Raw genomic sequence first — 19056 nt, forward strand, 5'->3', positions numbered from 1 at the left:
AAATGTTTGATATTTTAAAAATCAATTCTAGTGGATATTTATAAAGCCATGCAAAATGTGCAGTGTAATATCTAGACAAGCTTATATAACAGCAGCTTCCTTATAAAGCAGCATTTATGTAGCAATCTGCTAGTGCCATGGTACGACTGCTAATAATCGTCTTTGATCTGTAAAATAGTTTTCAACCTGCTTCTTGAAGAAGGTGCAAGTAAAGGTTTGAACCTTCTCATATGATGCAAGTTACCCTCCATGGAGAAGAAATTGCCCATAAATGTAGAAAGCTATGTCCTGTTTCTTCAAACCACCTACCTCATGGACAACTGCTGGGCTGAAAATTAGGAATTTTCATTAGGAGATACTTCGTTTAAGTCTAAAAGGCAAGGATAAGAGTATTGAGATGGACGTAATACTGCTTTAAAGAGCTTTTGATTCATCTTAGCCTTATATATACAGCAACACCTCTCTGTGTTTCATCAGTCCTTCAACACCACACCTTGCTGTCATCATTAACTTTTTTTCCATTTTTCACCTTTAATTGACTTGGCCTTGATTCATCTGATGAGGGTGGTGTTGATAGCAAAAGTGTAACTGTTAAGAAGGAGGCAGCAAGGATGCTTACAATAAAAGAATCATTGGACACTTAGTCTCAAACTACTGATTTAATAGACAGCAAAGCAGTCTACAAATATTTTTATCTCCTCCTAGAAATAATAATTTATTTCAGAGAGAAAATATCTTTGAAATTTAAGCATCTTTCTCAAACAATTTCCTGTCTTAATGCCCAAACAAGGGGCTTATGTGTTCAGAAGTTTGCCTTTTTTCCAACCAGATTAGTTAGTCTGGTAACATACACTACATCCCTACACACCTTCCCAAAGTTTTGTCCCTGGGTCATTTTAGGTACAAAAGTGTTGCCATTCACATTTTTTGGTTGGTTTGTTGTTTGGGTTTTTTATAGTAAGGCGCTTGGAGAAGAATGTAAAGGAAGTGCTTGAAGATTTTGCTGAAGACAATGAAAAAAAGGTGAAGCTCCTAACTGGCAAGAGGGTCCAGCTGGCAGAGGATCTCAGTAAGTACCTACTCCGTAGTATTTTGGAACTAACTTGAAATGACCACTGACCTTGAGAACATTTAATGCAATATGGGTTGTTTGTGTACTAGCATTTACTTAATAATTTAATTTAAAATGGAATTTTTCTTAAATATGATCAGATCTTACTAATTCAAAGGTGGATATGGGTACTATAGTGTGATAAACAACATAATTTACACTAGATGTAAATTCACTGGTATAAATATATTGCATCAGTATATTGAAAAACGCACTTGAACCGGAGTAATATTGTAAAGGGAAGTTCTTGTTTTTAGAGTACAACATGGTTAATCCACACCTCAGAGACCTGTCTCTGGGTGATTCAGTCTTGGCTGTGTAAGGAGGTTTTCATCCCATCTTTTTTTAATTGTTGGGTGAAATATGCAGCCTTGCTACAGATAATACTGGCTTTTAATACAGATTTGCCACAGATAATACTGGCTTTTAATACAGATTTGCCACAGATAATACTGGCTTCTAATACAGATTAGCTGGAAATGCCCGTGACTTACTGGCCAGCTTGTTTAAGGCCATGTATGCAGAAACGAAACTTATCAGACATGAAGATCTGGTATGTTGTGCTTATTAAGCTGAGATGACCGTTCTATTAAGAGATTTAGCAAGAAAATCTAGCAGATTTAACCTTCCAGAAGGATTACCGTAGTTTAATACTTTGAGTCACTTGGAAAGTGTTAAGGTGTTTTATGGTTAATATAGTAAGATTTTAAACAGTGACAGTCCAGGCTGATGTGATACTCCCATTGTCTACCTGCACATCCAGTAAGGTTTAGACTAACTTTTAGCTGATGGGGCTTGCTCTCTTGCACATGTATGGTTTGGTTTTTGGCTCATTCTGCTATTACTCTGTGAGACTTCCACTTAAACTACAGCTGTACACCTGGACTGGTAGGGAAAAAAAACCAATGGTGTGCAAAGGGGAAAAGAAAAAACTTGTGATTAATAAAGTTCATGTAGATATATAAATACCTGTATCTTGAGATCCCAGGTTACCTTTCTTCTTATACTGTTATTTTGTGTTTGATGTAGCAACTAATTTTCTCTTAAAATATGACATTAGATATTTAATTCGAAATAAATTAATGCTGTGGTTAGTGTTTCTTCTTTTATTTAGCAATATTCTGATATCCAGGGTTCAGAGAAGCCTTCAATTGCTGCTAGTTTCCTGAGTATGAATTATGTCTTCCATTTTTTTTTACATCCAAAACATCATATAAACACATTTTGCTTACAATAAACTCAAAATGAAAGGGTTTCTTTTTGATAGTACTGGTTTGGTTACATTGGAAGCGTTTTCTTATTGGAAGTATTGTTATTAAAATCCCAGTCAGTTTTGGTATTTGTTGTCCTTTAGAAAGTGTTGCTATAATATTTTGGACTTGTGAGTGGGAGTTTCAGTGACTCTAGAGCAAATTGTCTGGGTTTTTTTGACTGGTCTCTGAAACAGCTGGTGTGACTACAATTTTTACTGTAGGTTCATCATTCTCTCTAAAGATCCTGTGTTGCTTTTGGAACCCTGTATCAACCTTTGTGTATACATTCTTTTAGAGTGGGTAGAATATGTTTTACAAAATAAGTCTTTTTCCTGTCTATATATATACGTTGAGGTAAAACTAGTGGTAACCTGCGTAGTGGGACACAGATATTTAATGAGGAAGTTACCTCCTTTTGTTAGTGAGCAATGCTGCTTGCTTTCTTGTTTTGATGCTGGATTCTTTTTTCCTGAACAAATACTGTCATAGAGTGAAAATTGATTTATCCTCAAATATTCTGTGTTTCAAAACAAAGTAAAGGAGCACTAGAAAATACATAAAGTTTAAGTTAATCCGACTTTGTTTTGCACTTAAATCAAGTTGGATTTTTTGCGTTGTCAATTTTGCTTCTCACCAGGGTCAGGAATAAACTCCCATTTCAAAGCAGTAACAGCTGGGGTCGTTATTTTGTAAACTATACTAGACCTGTAGGAGCAGCCTGCCTGTGTGTTTATAATCCTAGGTATCTGTGTATTAGTATATATGCTTCAAGTTTGTAGTATGCATTTCATAAATTACTATGTAGCTAAAACACCATCACTGCCTTGTATTTCTTTAGGAGGTCACAGATCCCACACACATTTTCCTTAGGAAATAATCATTATTCAGTACAAAACGATGTATCGTGACATGTTCTGTTTTATTGTACTTAGGGGAAGATTATAAAGCTACCCCAGCTTAGCTCTGTAGTCAGATCAGCAATGTTCTCTCTACTTTCTGCATGCTTTTGTTGCTAAGTGGTTATAATTTTTATGGGCAAATGACAGGAAAAAAGGATTTCTTTGCCTTTACCTAGTGAATACAGTGCTTTTCTGTGATGCAAGTCTTTTTTTTATGTTCCTGAGACAGACTTTGATAGCTTAGAGCATTGAACTCCCAGGTGGCTATACAAGTAATTTCCTTTCTACAGCATTTAGTGATAGTGAGGACTCTGCTTAAGGAAGGAAAATCCTGACTCCCCCAACACACATTCATAAGGTATTTGTATTTGAATTAGGAATGGAATGGAAGGGATCTCCTGAATCATGAAGTCCAGTGTCTCTCTCTTCCAGGCAGCTGTGTTTACGTAACCCAGCTCATTCACGTATCTTGAACACCATCTTTTAAGTCAGTTAACTTGTTGGGGCTCACTATTCATACTGAAAACATGTTCCAGGCTGTCATTCCTCTGATGGTTACAAAAAGGTCCTTTAATTTCCAGTCTAAATTTGTAAATACGAGGCTGGGATTCACTTACTGATTGGAAACCGCACTTGCAAATCTAAATTATTTATATACCTGAGGTTGGGACACTTCCTCTTGATGCTGATGATAATATGGCAACACTATCTCACTTCTGTTACATCAGTCTTCTAATGCTGAAGCACTGGAAGTGTTTTATTGTTTGTTCAGGATACTGGTTAATGTCAAACTGTTTCTAACATGGGTGGCCCAGTCTTGTAATGAGAGCTCATGTAAGACTCAAAACTGATTTAAGCAGGTTTTGTTATCTGTGTTCCACAGCCTTGAATGGTATTTTAACCCTATATATGAATGTTCCCTGATGACCTTTAGGCCCTGAGTCTTGCTGCTTCTCAGTGTTTACTTCCTGGGCTTTATTCTAGATATTTTAAAAAGTGTAAACAGATCTTTTTAATTATTTCTAACAAATTATCTATTTTTTTTAAATGAACTGAAGGTTACTTTTTTCTTAAAAAAAAGGTTTTAAACGTAATATAAATATACTCCTTACCATTAAATATCATCATGCTACTTGTGCCAGTGAACAATTACTAAATTTATGGAACTAAAGAAGCCCTAGGACTAAAGACCATCAGGAGGAAAGGATTGCGAGGTACAAAAAGGGGCAGAGCAGGTGATGAATGGCTGAAATGGGAAAAGTTACTTTAAAAGTGTCCTAAAATGCAACCAATCCGTAAGAATACTTGTATTGGAAGAGGCCTGTGGTCCATGTATCCTAGTGTCCCGTCCCTGGCAATGAGCAGGCATGGGTGCTTGGGAACAGCATCAGAACAGGTTAAGCACACAGAAGTTCTTGCCTGGTATACTCTCTCAGCATCTGAAAATCTGTGGTTCCAAGATTTCCTAATCCTGAGGTAATATCTTTGTGATTAATAGCTATTCATGGGGTTTTTTTTCTTCCTCCCGTGATTTTCTCTAATTGCTTTTTGAACTCATGTAAACTTTGGCATCTGCAACATCCTGTGGCAATTAGTTCCAGAGTTGAACTACACATTGTGTGAAAAAGTACTTCCTTTTGTTTGTTTTTGAGCCTCCTGCCAGTTTCATTTGGTTCTCCTTAGTTCTTCCACTGTGAAAAACATTCAGCAATCTTTCTCTATTCAGTTCTTGTGCCACTCGTGACTTCATAGATGTTTATGCTACCCGCACTTGCTTTTCTTTTTTCTGGCTTTAAAAGTTCTCATCCACATGGTTGCTCCTTGCATGGACATTGTTTCATAGCTTCAGTCAGCCTTGCTACTCTTTTACCCTTTTTGAGTTGTACTAAACCCTTTTTAAGACGAAAGAGCAGAACTGCACACAACATTTGAAACATATCTGCATTATGGATTTATACAGTTGCTTTCTGGTTTTTAATCTGGTCTTTGTACAGTAATTCCTTGTAGTCCATTTTCTTTTTTGCCTGCTGCTGAGCAGCAAGCTGATGGCTGCACTGGACTACCTGATACAACTCCAGGTTCTTCTGCAGGCAGTTCAGAGCCTAGTCATTTTCCATGCCATGTTTTTAAACTGTAGGGACAGTTGAGATATGTTTATTGTTTTGCTGAGGATCCAGAAACAAGAGGAATTAGCTCTCTGTCTCCTGTGTGTCTAACTGGGTACTTCAGACATTCAAGAATTGGTAGGGGTCTGTTTTAATGCAGTTGTTTACAACCTCCCTCGCAACCCTGGTGCATTATTTATATTAAGAAGTTCTTCACCAAAGTTGTCTGTTTGTTGAAGAAGGTACCCAGGTCTTTCACCCTGTCTTGGGTAGCTTCATCAGCAACAGGAAGAATTACATTTACTTTCCAGTTGGCATGTGCACCTTCATTGTTCTCATTGCTGAAGGACAAAATGTTTTGATTTGAAACTTATATTCCACACAATGTAGTATTTTACTATATGCTTACTTAAATCAGTATCTTAAATATACCATGTGCTAGGTTCTCTAAGAAGTAGAATGGGGTAGAGGGAGCTAAAAGTATAATGGTAAATGTTAATCTTTTAGAAGGAGAATTTGCACTCATAAAAACGCCTCTTGTCAGGACAGCCTGTTTGTATTGCAGGCTTTAAGGCACTGCTTGTGGCTGGAGGGAACATCTAGTATCTAATGGTGGCAAATCAGTCCCTTCAAATGCCTACGGCTGTGTTATGCAGAGTGTCTACAGCTGTACATAAAGCTTTTCCACTTTCTCTTGTTTAAATATTAGTTACCCTTTGTTTCTACAATACTTTATAAGATGGATCAGTCAGTATATATCTCTTAATACTGTCAGTAATCTTTTATAGTATTTACTACTTCATACTGTTTTCTCCTGTATTTGTGTCTAGCTTTTCCAGCGTGACTAACATTGAATATTCATGCAGGCTGCCTATGAACTTACAGATTTTTTAAAAATTTTAAATGTACTTTAAAATGGGGGGGCTCTGCAAAATCTGTTAAAACGGTAAAACTGCTGGCATTTGCTGAGTTTCAGGATCTTTTCGATGGCAATGCTCAAGTGGGTTGATTATTTATAAAAGACAATTCTTTGAAGTCACACCGTCCCTAGAACTATATCTTTTTAGTTATGTTTTTCAGTAATGGGTAATACTTTTTTTTTCTGGAAAAAACTAATACATAGGTGAAAAAAAAATTTTCAAGATAAATAATATCTTTCCTGCTGTTTTATTTTTAACACAAATGATAAAGTAATAATTTCAGCAGAAATACTTTGTAGTTCCATGCAAAATTGATAGCATGTGGATAAACCTTAACTTTCTTGTAGACTACTTCTGAACATGGCGGGTTTTTTTTAACGTTGAGCTCCCAGTGAAAGGCTTCCCAGAACTACTTAATTGTTTCCAGAATTCCACTCTGCTGGACTTGTTCTTTTTGAATAAAAGGCCAAAGCAAACTTCCTCAATGGTGTGAACTTTGTACAGTAATTAAGTTGCCATACAACTTTCCAACACAAGGTGGCAATGAACGGCCTTTATAGGAGGAGTGGGGAGGATGAGCACGCTGGTGCTAAGCCTCCCATCTCTGGTTAGATTTTCTTGCCTTTTTGATGTGTGAGCCAGGCTTAGGCAGTGGGCATTGGTTTCTTCGATGCTAGGTTTTTTCCTCTAGTAGGAAGACACACTTGCCTAGCCTTGGGCCTCTTGTTTTCCACTCTGGGTTTTTTTTTGTTTGTATGACATATAATTTATGAAAATTGTAATGGATGGTCATTTCTTTTATTAGTTACACATTTCTCATTAGCAACTGCATGGAAAGTATTAGTTTATTAAGCTTTGTTACTAAAAACTGTTATGAACTGAATGCTTTAATAATTTCTGAAAGGAAATGGGATCTTCTAGTGTCGTATCCTAAACCTAAGCTACATATATTCATATTGCAGTTACATTTAAAACATGCTAGGTGGTGCACATGTACATTGAATACTTAAGGTGAATCCTAGCTCTAGGCAGTCAGCAGGAGCTTTGCCATTGACTTCACTAGAGATGAAATTTCACAGACCCCAAAGAAATACGTGCTCTGTCATCTCATTTCTTCTGCTTTATTCCTTTTAAACGGCTAAACTATGAATGTTGCAAAGGCATCTTTTATATGCACAGGATAAACACATATATAAGGATAGTACATGCAAAGCATCTTTCCTAAGTCAGCATAGTATTCATCCAATGTCCTGTTTTGTCACAAAAAAAAGGAAAAGAAAACCCGGAACTTCACCAAATCATAAGTAAAACCACGTGCATTTATACAGGGAGAGTCACTGGCAGAAGGTGGGATGGGACTTATGGAATGCCTGTGGAAACTTGATCCTGAAATTACTAGGTATGAATGTGTAGGGGTCAGCCTTCAAGTTCATTTGTCAGTAATATTGACACCTGTGCAGGTGTCATGAGCTAGCTGAGATGTCGTTCTGCACAAAAGCTTTTTGAAACTTTGAAGAGTGAACCCTCACATGAAGAAAAGATAGCTCAGGGCCATTTGTGTAAATTCTTTTATATATTTGTAAGATATGAAACATAAGAGTTTGCAGGACTTAATTATTTTCTTGTAAAGACTAAAACAGAAAAACTAAACAAACCAGTGTTACGTTAAAATACTTTCAAGTTTTCCTCTAAAACCACTGCATTAAATTCTTAACTTAGTTTTTCTCGTGTTGAATCTGTTAGTGTTGAATGTAAACCTTTTGCAAACTTTGAGCATGAATGATTTAATATCATGTATTAATATAAGCAGCTCTCCATTTTAATGGAGTTAGAAAGCTAATGTTGGCGAAGGTTGGAACTTCCATATGCAAGTTTCTGACTCAGGATCTGGAATTCCTGTGATGTATTTGGCGAAGCTGAGTGGGCTCTGTCGTCGTGTCTGTTGTATGTAACAAACTGATATAAATTCAAGTCTTTTTTTTTTTTTTTGTTATGCGTTTATGCAAAGTTGGGGATAAAGTCTGTGAACAGTACTTTGCAGATAATCACTTGCTCTGTGGTTACATTTTTTTCTTTCATTGCTGTTAGCTGCAGAATAAAAATGTGTGAAACTAATCCTATATTGTGGTCATTACTGTAGCCTAGTTAAATTTCAGTCCCTTGAAATGACTGTCAACACTATTTTGATTTTACTTCTGTCCTACATTACATTGTTGATTACATGTGCTCCTTAAAATCATGCTTTGACTTGGTTTTCTAAAGCCTCTGCTTCAATTTTCTCCTATTGTGAGCATCAACCTTTTTAAAAGGCGACAGCGTTCCATAGAGGGCAAAGCTCAGCTGTAGGGGGAGAGATCTCTCAAATAAGCAGATCTTAGGTAATTTCCCCCTAGAAACCAGAGGTGGACAAAACAGCTCAAAAGTCATTGGTTAGTAGTCCTTAAATCAGTGCTTAAGGTGCTTGTTCAGAACGAACATGGGTTTGGTGTTTACAAGATACAAGAAGAAAAGGTATAATTTTGAAGGTATTTGAGTGTAGAGCTCAGATGTTGCCCCCGCTTCTCAGACATGAGAAAGAGGAAAGCATCCTAGGGAATCCAAATGGAGGAGTAATATTATTCCCGCAAAATTATCATTATTTTGTGCTCTCATTTCTTCCACGATGCCTAAATACTGGAGTTTTAGAAGCTATAGAAGCTACGTAAGTAAAAATGTGGACACTTTATAGTTGTAAGAAAACTCACAGAAGTGGCAGCAGTTTCTTTTTGCTCCTTTCAGCCAGTCATAGCAGCAAGGAGCACTCAGTTACAGTCTGATCCTGAGTTGGCAGGTTATACCTGTAGATGTTGTAGCTTTCTAACCAGACAAAAGCAGAGCGGCCATTTCCCCCTGGGAATCACCAAACAGATCTCCAACTTCTGATAATCACGTGCAGAGTAGCTGCTGTCTTCACAGTCCCCTGCCAGCGGTTTCCCCAGCATGTTAACATGGCCTGCATCTTATCAGAGGCTGGTTGTCTCTTAAAGCACATTCATTTCTGCCCAAATCTCAATCAGTCAAATGAAGTGCTCATGTGGGCCATCTGTGTCATAACGAGTTCAAGCTTGTGCTGGTGTCACCAGTGTGCTGGTGGCGGTATGACTCCTGTGCTCCCTTTGAGCTCTGTAGAGGCCTGGTGCTCCATGACGCAGGAAGTCAGAGGGCAACATGCCTGGAATCAGTCTGTGCGGTCATGTCTTCAATTTCCCCTAACTTTGAATATGAGCAAGTCAACAACAGCGCGTCCCATTATTTTTAGTAGATTTGCTAACTTTCTGGTACTCTGTTAGAGTGCAAATTAATTAGTTTTGCATTATTATAATGTTTTTAATTCCATGTAGATAATTAATCCAAGCGAGTGTGCTTTGACATGAAAGACACTGGTTGAATGTTTAAGTCCTTCTCTTTTTTTCTGTCTGAGTTTTGAGGCAGCTGCACGAAACTAATGAATTAGAACCAGAAGAATGTGTAGGACAGTCTGTGTCAAACTGCAGATAAGGTAGTTGCTGCTTTGTGTCATGGCAGAAAGTGCTTCAAAAAGCTGCATCTTCTCAGAGAGGGAAGTAATCCTCAAGGGAGAACATACATCACTTGTAAACCTCCTGTGATGGAGTGATGGTTTACTTAACTTAAGATTCCCAGATGACCAAAGTCTGTCTGTCTGTGATTTCTTAAAGTTATTGATGAAGAGTTAGGCACTGAAGTCCAGGTTCTAAAACGGATCCTTACAAAGTTCAGCAGATTTGTCACTGACTAAGCAAAGCCTATCACTTAAAGTTGACATTGAAAAATAATGATAAACTGCTACATGAGTAATGACATATTTAATGCCTGTTAATCTTACCCTAAGTCCATGTCTCTTGTACTTCAGCATCATTCTGGTGTTGTGCACCAAATTTATTTTTCCCTAATGTTTCGTTAATGATGCAAGGATCAAAACATCTAACTAGATGCTATTTTCTTTTATCACTGGTTGCTTATGAGGGTACCTAGTAATCAAAATTTAAATAAGTATGTATCATGGAGAGGTTACTCTGTATAAATGCAAACTTTTAAACTGACCACTGTATTTGTTTTAAACTACTGTGGAACTGTGTAGTGTAACATTCACATTTTCAAAAGCTGGAGAAGTCAGCGTTGTGTATGTTGCACTTTGTCAGTGTTGTAGTGCACTCCACTTTGCTTCTAATTTGGAAGTCTGTATAAAAAAAAAAAGGCAGGAAATATTTTCAGCTAGGAATGATGACAAATTAAGAAAAAATAATAGAACGACCTGTTTTTCTTCAGGGTATAGTGACTTAGTTTTCTGACTATCAAAAATGATGTTTATTATTATGATGTAAAAGTTTATCTCATTAGCATTTCATTTTCTGACATCTTATTTTAGAGAGAATCTCACATAAATAGTCCTGATAGCATATTATTTTATTATCTAACTACCGAGTATGCTTTATTTTCAGTGGAGAACCAACATATATCAGTTATTCCTTAGGTTGAATTCTCTTTACAGTTTTATAGCCTTAGGGTTGCAGTACTCTTTACATGAGTAATTTACCTTTGTAGCTATATGTGTCCTTTCTGCAGAAGAAAAAGTTAATTTTTTTTACATCACTGGATGAATCATTGGGTAATATTTCTGGTTTGCCTCTATACTTTTCACTATTTCCACCCAAAATAATGAGCATTATCATGTTCTGATTCATTCTAGCATAAGTTTTGATTTTGAAATTAAGTCTTTCAGTGTCCATAAGTCTGTTTCAAGGTGTGAGTCTGTTTTGTGGGGTTGGTTGCCTTGTCATTCTGCTACTAAGCTCCTTCTAGCCATCCAGTAAGCAGCACAGCTAAATTCTGTTGAAAGATGGAGTTACTAGAACAGTTGTAATTAAAAATCTAAGGTAGAGGAGAGGGCTGAAGGGTGCCCAAGTCCTACCTTGCTATTGCAGACATCATGACTCTCATAAACGTGCAGTTTAATATAGATTAATAATCATTTGTACATTAAACTAGCCTTAATGACAGTGTAGAAATGATTGCTAGTTTGTGACCTCACATCACGATTTGGTAATATTTAGCTGCTTCTCTGTAGACAAGTGGGACTGATGTATAATAGCCCATAGAAACATATCTTACATAGTCAGTAGTCTACATAGTTGTCAGTTTTGCTTCAGCCCCATACCTCAGTTCTCATTCGCTCTGTCAGGACAGAAAGGCTTCGTGCTTGCCAGCATGAGGAGCCCCAGGGACTGCTCCAAGAAACACAGTCAGCTTCTGTTCTGTTCAGCTGAAGGGGGATGTGTTGCCGAAGCAGTTTCATTAAGCTGCAGAGGTCTCGCTTGTGAATCTGGGGCAGCTATAGGTCAAGACACTGATTGATTAGTAATCTACAATTTCATCAGCACAATGCACAATTCCTGTTTCTGGTGCTAAAAAGCATTATTAGTAATGCTAAAAGACTCAATTCCTTGTAAAAATAGCGGAAGTGTTTTCAGACAAGCTCTCTTCTACTGCTCCCTGGTTATCTTTAGTCTGAAATAAAGGTGATACTGTTTTGTACAGGCAGCTGATAGCTTTGCTCAGAAATTACATGCAGGGATTAATAATTAATGTGATATTAATACTTGAAACAAAAGTAACTTCAGTGATGGCAGCTGTGATACCCCTTGCCCCACCTAAAATGACCTCTTAAGACTAAGATTTTATTATGTTTCTACAGCAGGCTAAATATACAACCTGGAGGTGATCTTTTCCTGTTTTAAAGGTGGATTCATCTACACCAAGGAAAAGAAAAAATATACACTAGATACACGTCTTTGTAGGAAATAGGTTCCTCCATGTTTTCTCCTGTTAATGCCATGCAAAATGAGATTTTTCAACCAGGTCACTAGAACTCATGTTCATGAAATTGGTATGTTGACTGACCCTTGGAGATTTTAATAGTGATATTAAAATAACATGTTTAGAACCTTGTCCTGTTCTAGGGTTTAAAAGAAATATTTCTGAGAGGACACTGAAATATTATCTTCATCTGTTTTATAATTAAAGCATCTCACCTGGTGTACTTGGATAGTTAGAGCATGTCCCTGTCCTTATCATCTTTCTGGAACTGGTAACTGGACTACAGATATTCTAGGTGTTGCTCAGATCAAAATACCTTTTTTCTCAGGATAGCAGAGGGATTTAAGGCAAGTAGAAAAGTTGTCAGCAACTCTGGTGAACATAACGGTGGATGTCTAGCTTCATATGTCTGGGAGGGGAAGCCTGATTATATTCATAACTTTTTTGTGTCATAATTATCCCATTCCAGTGAGCATACTTTGAGGTCAGAATTTAGAGAAAGAACTCAATTAAACTGGTCGCAGGTTCAAATCTCAGTATAGATTGCAATACACATAAGAAACATTTTGTAACAATAAAGGAAAGCTACTACGATGTAGCATCAGCATCTTCATTCAAGCTAACTACTAGTAACTAAAGAGTATGCTAAGTATTTTCTGCAAACTTGCATTTTAAAGGCTGTATATTTTAATAATTCATGGATTTACTACATGAACTATTACAAATTCCATTTAAACTTTTCAGGGTTCTGCAGTGCTTTTATTACCCTAATGAGCTAATTGTTTAAGAATCATTCGCATGATTCATCCTCCTGCTTAGCCTTTTTTAAAAAACTTTTAGCTGCTGAAACTCTCTTGACGAACCAGTATTTATAGCAGTTTGACAGCAGGATGAGGAACAGCGTTTGTCTTTGTAACAGCTTAAAGAAAAGGCCTTTCCTGCACCCAGCCATGCAGTTACAATCTTGACCTCTTTCTTATGCTGGGAACATATATACAGCAGACAAGCAGCACCTCCCATGTGTTTTCTTGACCCTTTGACTGTCCATTCACTTCCCATCTGTTTTGCAGCCTTAAAGGAACAGAGGGGCCCTCTACTTATAAATCTGTCTTTGCAGCTGATAAATGTTCTGTCTCTTTAAGGGCAGCCTGGGTGGTTTTGCTCCCCCCACACTCCCCACATCCCCCCCCAAAAAAATCCACTTTAGCTTTCCTCTTGGCCTCATCCAGAGGAGAATATGGTATGTGAACAAGAGGAAACTGGCAAAAATTGTGATGGGTAGTTTCAAAGGATTTTCTAAAATTCAGCAGGACATGACCCTGCAATGATCAGTAAATTAGAGTAGCTGTTAGGCTGTGGTTGTGTGAGACATGAGAAGGCATGTTGATGCAGGTCTTGGAACTGGGTGGAAAGTCTGCTTTCTGGGGCATTATTTGGAGTGACTGTGAGCATGCTGCCTCATACTATTTCAACAAGAAGTAAAGTTTTTTCCATGGTCCTTCAAAAATCTAGGAATGTGGTACAAAAGGCTGAACTCCAAAGAGATTATTTCCTCCCCGCCCCCCCAGCTTCTCCACCTGACTGTTCATAGCGGGTTGTATACAACTATGGGCTCTGTGTCTTAGGTAGCCCTAAGCTAAAAGTCAGCTTTCAATAGGAAACTGTGGATCGACATTTCCAGTTTTTAATGGCATGCTTCTGGGCTTTCTGATGAAATCTGACTACAGACTGGGCTTTTTTTACTAGAGGAAAGATGATGCATTCACAGCAGTAAATTCAACATTTCTACCTCTATGGTTAATTAACCATAACACAGAAGTAGCACAGCACGCAGTGAGAATGTTTATAGGCAAGGAAGGGATTAAGAAAGGAAGGAAGATTTAAAAAAAAAAAAAAAAAAAGAGGGTCCTAAAGTCTAAGCAGAATCTAGAGCAAAAGGAGTAACAACCATGAGCTTTCAAGTATCTCAAAGCCATGTAAACATTAGTTGGAGGTAGAAATCACATTAGTGTAGAAGGGGAGGATTCATTATGAGGTATTAACACATTTTTATCACGGTTGTTTGATGCTGTAAGTTTCATCAAAGTACAAAGTGAAGATGGATCTGTATCAGAAAGATTTTACAATTATTTTTGATGCTGCAGCTGAAAACTGATGTCATATGGGCAAATCTGTAAACAGGGGAAGGGAAAGCTCTTTCGTTTGCCCAAATACTCGTGCAGTTCTCTCCTTGTTGTGGCACAAACATGAACATTTCTTAAATTCTGTGCTAAAACGATTAGCTTTTTAGAGGTAAGTATGTATGATATGAATGTCTCAAAATTAATTTATCTTTAGAAGCATAAACAAGACAGGTTTTGTGGGCAGAGGCCACATCTTTTATTGAAACAAAATGCAGTTGGAAAATATCTAGAAAACTACTACTTAGAGCATGGTTGAAATAAATCCGTAATGTGCTTTGCTTTTGTAATTTGTGTTTAATATTCTTTTGAGATTATTTGGCCTTACCTCAGGAGATTGGTTTGATAACTTACTTTAGCCGTTTCATTTTAGCAGCGATTCCCCAGCTTCTGCACTGTTAATTAGTAGATAAGCTTGGCTATCTAAGGCAGCAATCAGTAAGCAAGCACTCCTTGTAAGACTGAATATTTCAGGGGTTTCCCTTCTGACCAATTTATGATATTAGGAAAAGCAAACTTTATCTGTGGCTACATCTTTCTGTGTTCACAGTGTACCCAAATCCTCATTACAGATCAATTAGTCTGGTTTTGAGCCTCTTAGATTTAGGATCACAGGATTAATGAAAAGAAAATGAGTGGGTAGCAATATCATTTCATATGGAGATAAGGAGAGACTGAGCATGAATGAGGATCTCAAGACATCTGAATAAAGAATTTCCTCATTCTGTCAGTGAAGTTTTATGGGATATGGAGGGAGGATTATGGGAATATTCATGACCAGATCAAGAGGCATAATGAGTTGATGTATGAAGCAGCTTATCTTTTAGGTAAACACGGGGTAAATGGGAAGTAGAATAGCCATTCATTGCCCCCAGGCCTGTGAATTTTACTGTTCTAAAGATGGAAACAAGGGTTTAGTTACAGTTATTCTTCACTGATTTCATTTGATTTTTGATCACTGTTTAACAGGTGCTGGAGAATTATGTATTTGTAACTTCAGGTCTGCACTAAAACTACCAAAAGCTATGTCCTCTTTCTAGAATCGAGTGTAAGCAATAGTATGCATTTAAGCTTCTGCAGTACCATGTAATAAAAGTGTAGTACTTTAACAGCATTCTGGGGTATTGGAGCATTGTATAACAGTACTGGGGTAGTTCAACCTGTTACAAAAACAATTTGCTAGCAAGCCGAATGCTTTTAATCTGTGGCTTACTTGTACATGGAAAAACACAGTATCACAAAACCTAGAAAGAGCAACAGGTCACCTTTGTCCATCCTTTAATTTACTTTTATAGTAGGTATTCTTATCTGAAACCCAAATTATGTTCTGGCTTTGGCATGTTGATAAACCTTCCTCAAAACGAAATGTACTATGCTTTACAAGCGTAAGTCACTAATATTTTGATCTAGACGTCAATCAAATCCTGTAGATGTGGGTACACAGCTTGTGCATTTCACAGAGGAGATAACTTCCCCAAATAAAGATGGGTAACATCTGACTCTTGAATTGTAGCAATTAATTGTTGTTCCAAACGCAATGTCACATGGTGCTGATGAAACTATGGGCAGTTATCCCAGCATTGCAGACCCTGCACTTATGCTCATTAGAAGAGCTCTGCCCAAGCATTTATATTTACTGGTTTATTAAGATGTGTGTTGTGTAAATGTGTAACTCTGCCATTAGCCTATTTTAAAAAGTAAAACAATTTAGCAGACTGCTTCTCTGTGCTACAGAAGGGACTTGTGGGAAAATGTTACAGGTTGGCTGGGGTCTGCTGCTGCAAAAGGCTTAATACTGCTAAGAATACAGGGCATAGCACGAATAACTGCAGCTATTTGGCAGTCATTGTAACTGTTCTTTTTTAAGAATAGCCAGCATATTTTTTCGAAGCATTAAATTACCTCAAGACCTCATAATTGTTACAGTTAAGCAATCATTTCAATTCAGTCCAAGTATAAAAACTAATAAAGTGCTCATAATATGGAGGCAATTTTAGTATGTCTGTTCTCTGAGCAAACACAGCTGATTCACTATATTCTGGTATAATACATATTTGCTATCCTGTTATTTTAATATGCCCTAATCAGAAAATTAAAATATATTTCCTTGGCACAAACCTTTAAGGGTGAAATAATAATTATAGATTTTTGCTGATGCTATTAATTCTCAGGACTGGAATATTTCATTAGCAAGAGGTTGAGAAGGGAAAATATTAGCATTTAATACTGCTAAATCTGCCTGCGTTCACTGAGTCTAATGGCTTGATCAATATAAAGAACATGCTTGGGGAAAGCATGTAGCAATTAAAAAACCCACATCAAAAATAAAGCTGTTGAAAGTACAACATGACGAGATCTTCTGGGTCATGAGATCTTATCTCCAGATATCACTGGCACTGCTGCTCGTTTTGGAGAGTGAGGACCAGGATTAATAATTTCCGAAAATATGTCAACTCCTTCCAAGATGATAGGATGTTATTTCAAAGGCTAATTTTGTAAACATACATAGAGCATCAGTACTGGAAGCCGAGCTAAGTAGTTGCCTAAATAAATGCTGTAGAATTAGTGTTTCTATTACATAACAGGTTTATATACTGACGTGCAAACAACACATCTTTTTCTGTTTAAAGAGATAGTAATGAAAACACTTTGAATGTGCTTAGTAAGGAGAAGTGATCATGGGACTACTTTTTTTAAATTGGCAGCTTTCAAAGATTCTCTGCTGAAATGAATCAAGGAATTATTTTATTACATTTTTTCCCTGTTATAAATTAGCTACTGCTGTTTGTTAACTTCCAAGATACCTCTTTTGCCCCCACACTGATTGTACTTTTTATTTAATATCACAGAGCTTTAAAAAAACAAAATCAGCTGAAATTCAAGGAAGTTCTCTGGTGTTTCCTTTAGGACCCGGAGTGTGATTCAGCCTCTCTGTACATCTGTGTTTAGATAAGCACCGCTGGGGAAGGGGACGCTGAAGTGTTGAAAGTATAAGTGGCTTGCCCTTCGTCACCTACGAATTGCATGATAAAGATACAAGTTTGAGATTTCTTCTTCCTCATGCAGGCTATTTTCCATATTTTATTTCAAATGCTAACTAAAATTCTCTACTTCTGTTAGAAGAGGGCTACGAGGTTTTGTTGAGTTTTTATTATTGTCGTCATTATTATAACTACTCTAAAATGGGTTTTGTACTGTCTGTGGGATTGTCACTTTGTTACCAGATGGAATTTCTTGTTCCCTTAGCTACGTCCTTAGAGCATTCTCTTTGGAGGTAATGTTTTTTTTTTCCACTCATGCATATATATCCCATTTAAGGCTGATTATTTTTCTTTCTGTTTTGCTGTTATTTCAGCTCAGCGAATCAAGTTTATAACATATGGTATTGCTAAAGATAAAAAAACATTAATAAAAGATTTAAAAAAAAAAACTCAAACCTTGTATCTCATACAAGGGAACATACGGCTTTAATCCCGTAGTATTTTTAGCATGGAAAAAAAAATTGTTTATGCTCATCTAACTTATTTTTGTCTGTCCTACTGCTCTCCCCGTTCCTTCATATGTCTGAAGTGCGTGTTTTTCATGGCTATAATCACACACAGAAGGAGCTTCAAATGAGGATGTGGTGAGAGAGAAGCAGGAAATCTCGCAGGCTTTGGATTCCAGCTATGTTCTAAATCTTGCTTCATAAGCAATTTAATAAATCAAATAGGTTATATGATGACAGACAAGTCTCGTATGGAATTGGGAAAAGAGTGGAAAAATGCCTAAACCCCTGAATTTTTCCAAATCAATGTTGCCTTTTCATTCTTAGTAGCCATTTTCAGTTGTGTTCAAGTAGTGTTTTTGTAGACGAATAAACTCCCAGCTTTAGTATTGATATAAAATAAGATTCTGCCCACATCCATCTGGTTACTACTGAAATGCAAGGAAATCAAGTGCAAGTTTTAAACTTTACATTGTGCACGCCCTTCTGAGTAGGCATCTTGAGTACTGTCATTTGCTTCCCTGAAATTCTCCCTTCTGGAAGGGCACTAGCTTTCAACTAGTGTTTGTGACACTTGCTGTGGAGAATAAGGATATTTGCTTAAAAGGGAAAGGGATTAGTGGTCATCATTTAAAAGATAACGACTCCCTACATGTAACAGGTGAATGGGAATTTCAGGTTTTCTGAAATACGATGTTTCTAGTATTGAATTGCTTTGGTAAATTTTTAAATTATTAAATTAGCGTGATAATGATAAAATATGTTTGTAGAAGTTCTTCAAATGGGACAGTTTCATTTCTTCTGATGTAGAAAAATGTTCTAAATCTTAGTAATTAAACTAAAAGCATAGGGTAATATTGACGACAGCATTATTTTTTGTTAATTTTGCAGGTTGGGTTTCTGTTTTGTTTTTTGTTGTTGTTTTCTTTCTCTTTCTGGGCATGTCCTCACTGGAGTAGTAGGTATTTGAACAGTGATGTTTTTAATCCCTCCAGAAAAAGTTCGGGAAATCCAGGAGAAACTTGAAGCCTTCATAGAAGCCCTCCATCAAGAAAAGTAGATTGTTCAAGTAGGTAATTATGTTTAGATCATAAAAAGATTGCTACAATATAAAATCATTATCCGTCCCTTTTAGATGCCTGTTTTCAGATGAACTTTGTGAAAATTCCTTTTTGTTTTATTCCAGCAGCCTGGCTGCTGCTGCTTCTTGCTTTTTATCTGCAGAAC

The 19056-nt window shown here is 37.0% G+C and overlaps 1 protein-coding gene across 5 annotated transcripts in view; it reads left to right on the plus strand.

The window, feature by feature from the left end:
• The window catches only part of OPA1 (OPA1 mitochondrial dynamin like GTPase), a 57799-nt gene that overhangs the window by 36331 nt on the left and 2412 nt on the right, over window positions 1–19056 (plus strand). For all 5 annotated transcript variants that reach the window (XM_064457607.1, XM_064457609.1, XM_064457608.1 and 2 more), the window contains 2 exons: window positions 959–1069; window positions 18825–18902. In XM_064457607.1, coding sequence (XP_064313677.1) covers window positions 959–1069; window positions 18825–18889 — 176 coding nt within the window. In that variant the 3' untranslated portion in view covers window positions 18890–18902. The remainder of the gene's footprint in view (window positions 1–958; window positions 1070–18824; window positions 18903–19056) is intronic.

This window comes from Phalacrocorax carbo, chromosome 7 (assembly GCF_963921805.1).
Source record: "Phalacrocorax carbo chromosome 7, bPhaCar2.1, whole genome shotgun sequence".
NCBI classification, from domain to species: Eukaryota; Metazoa; Chordata; class Aves; order Suliformes; family Phalacrocoracidae; genus Phalacrocorax; species Phalacrocorax carbo.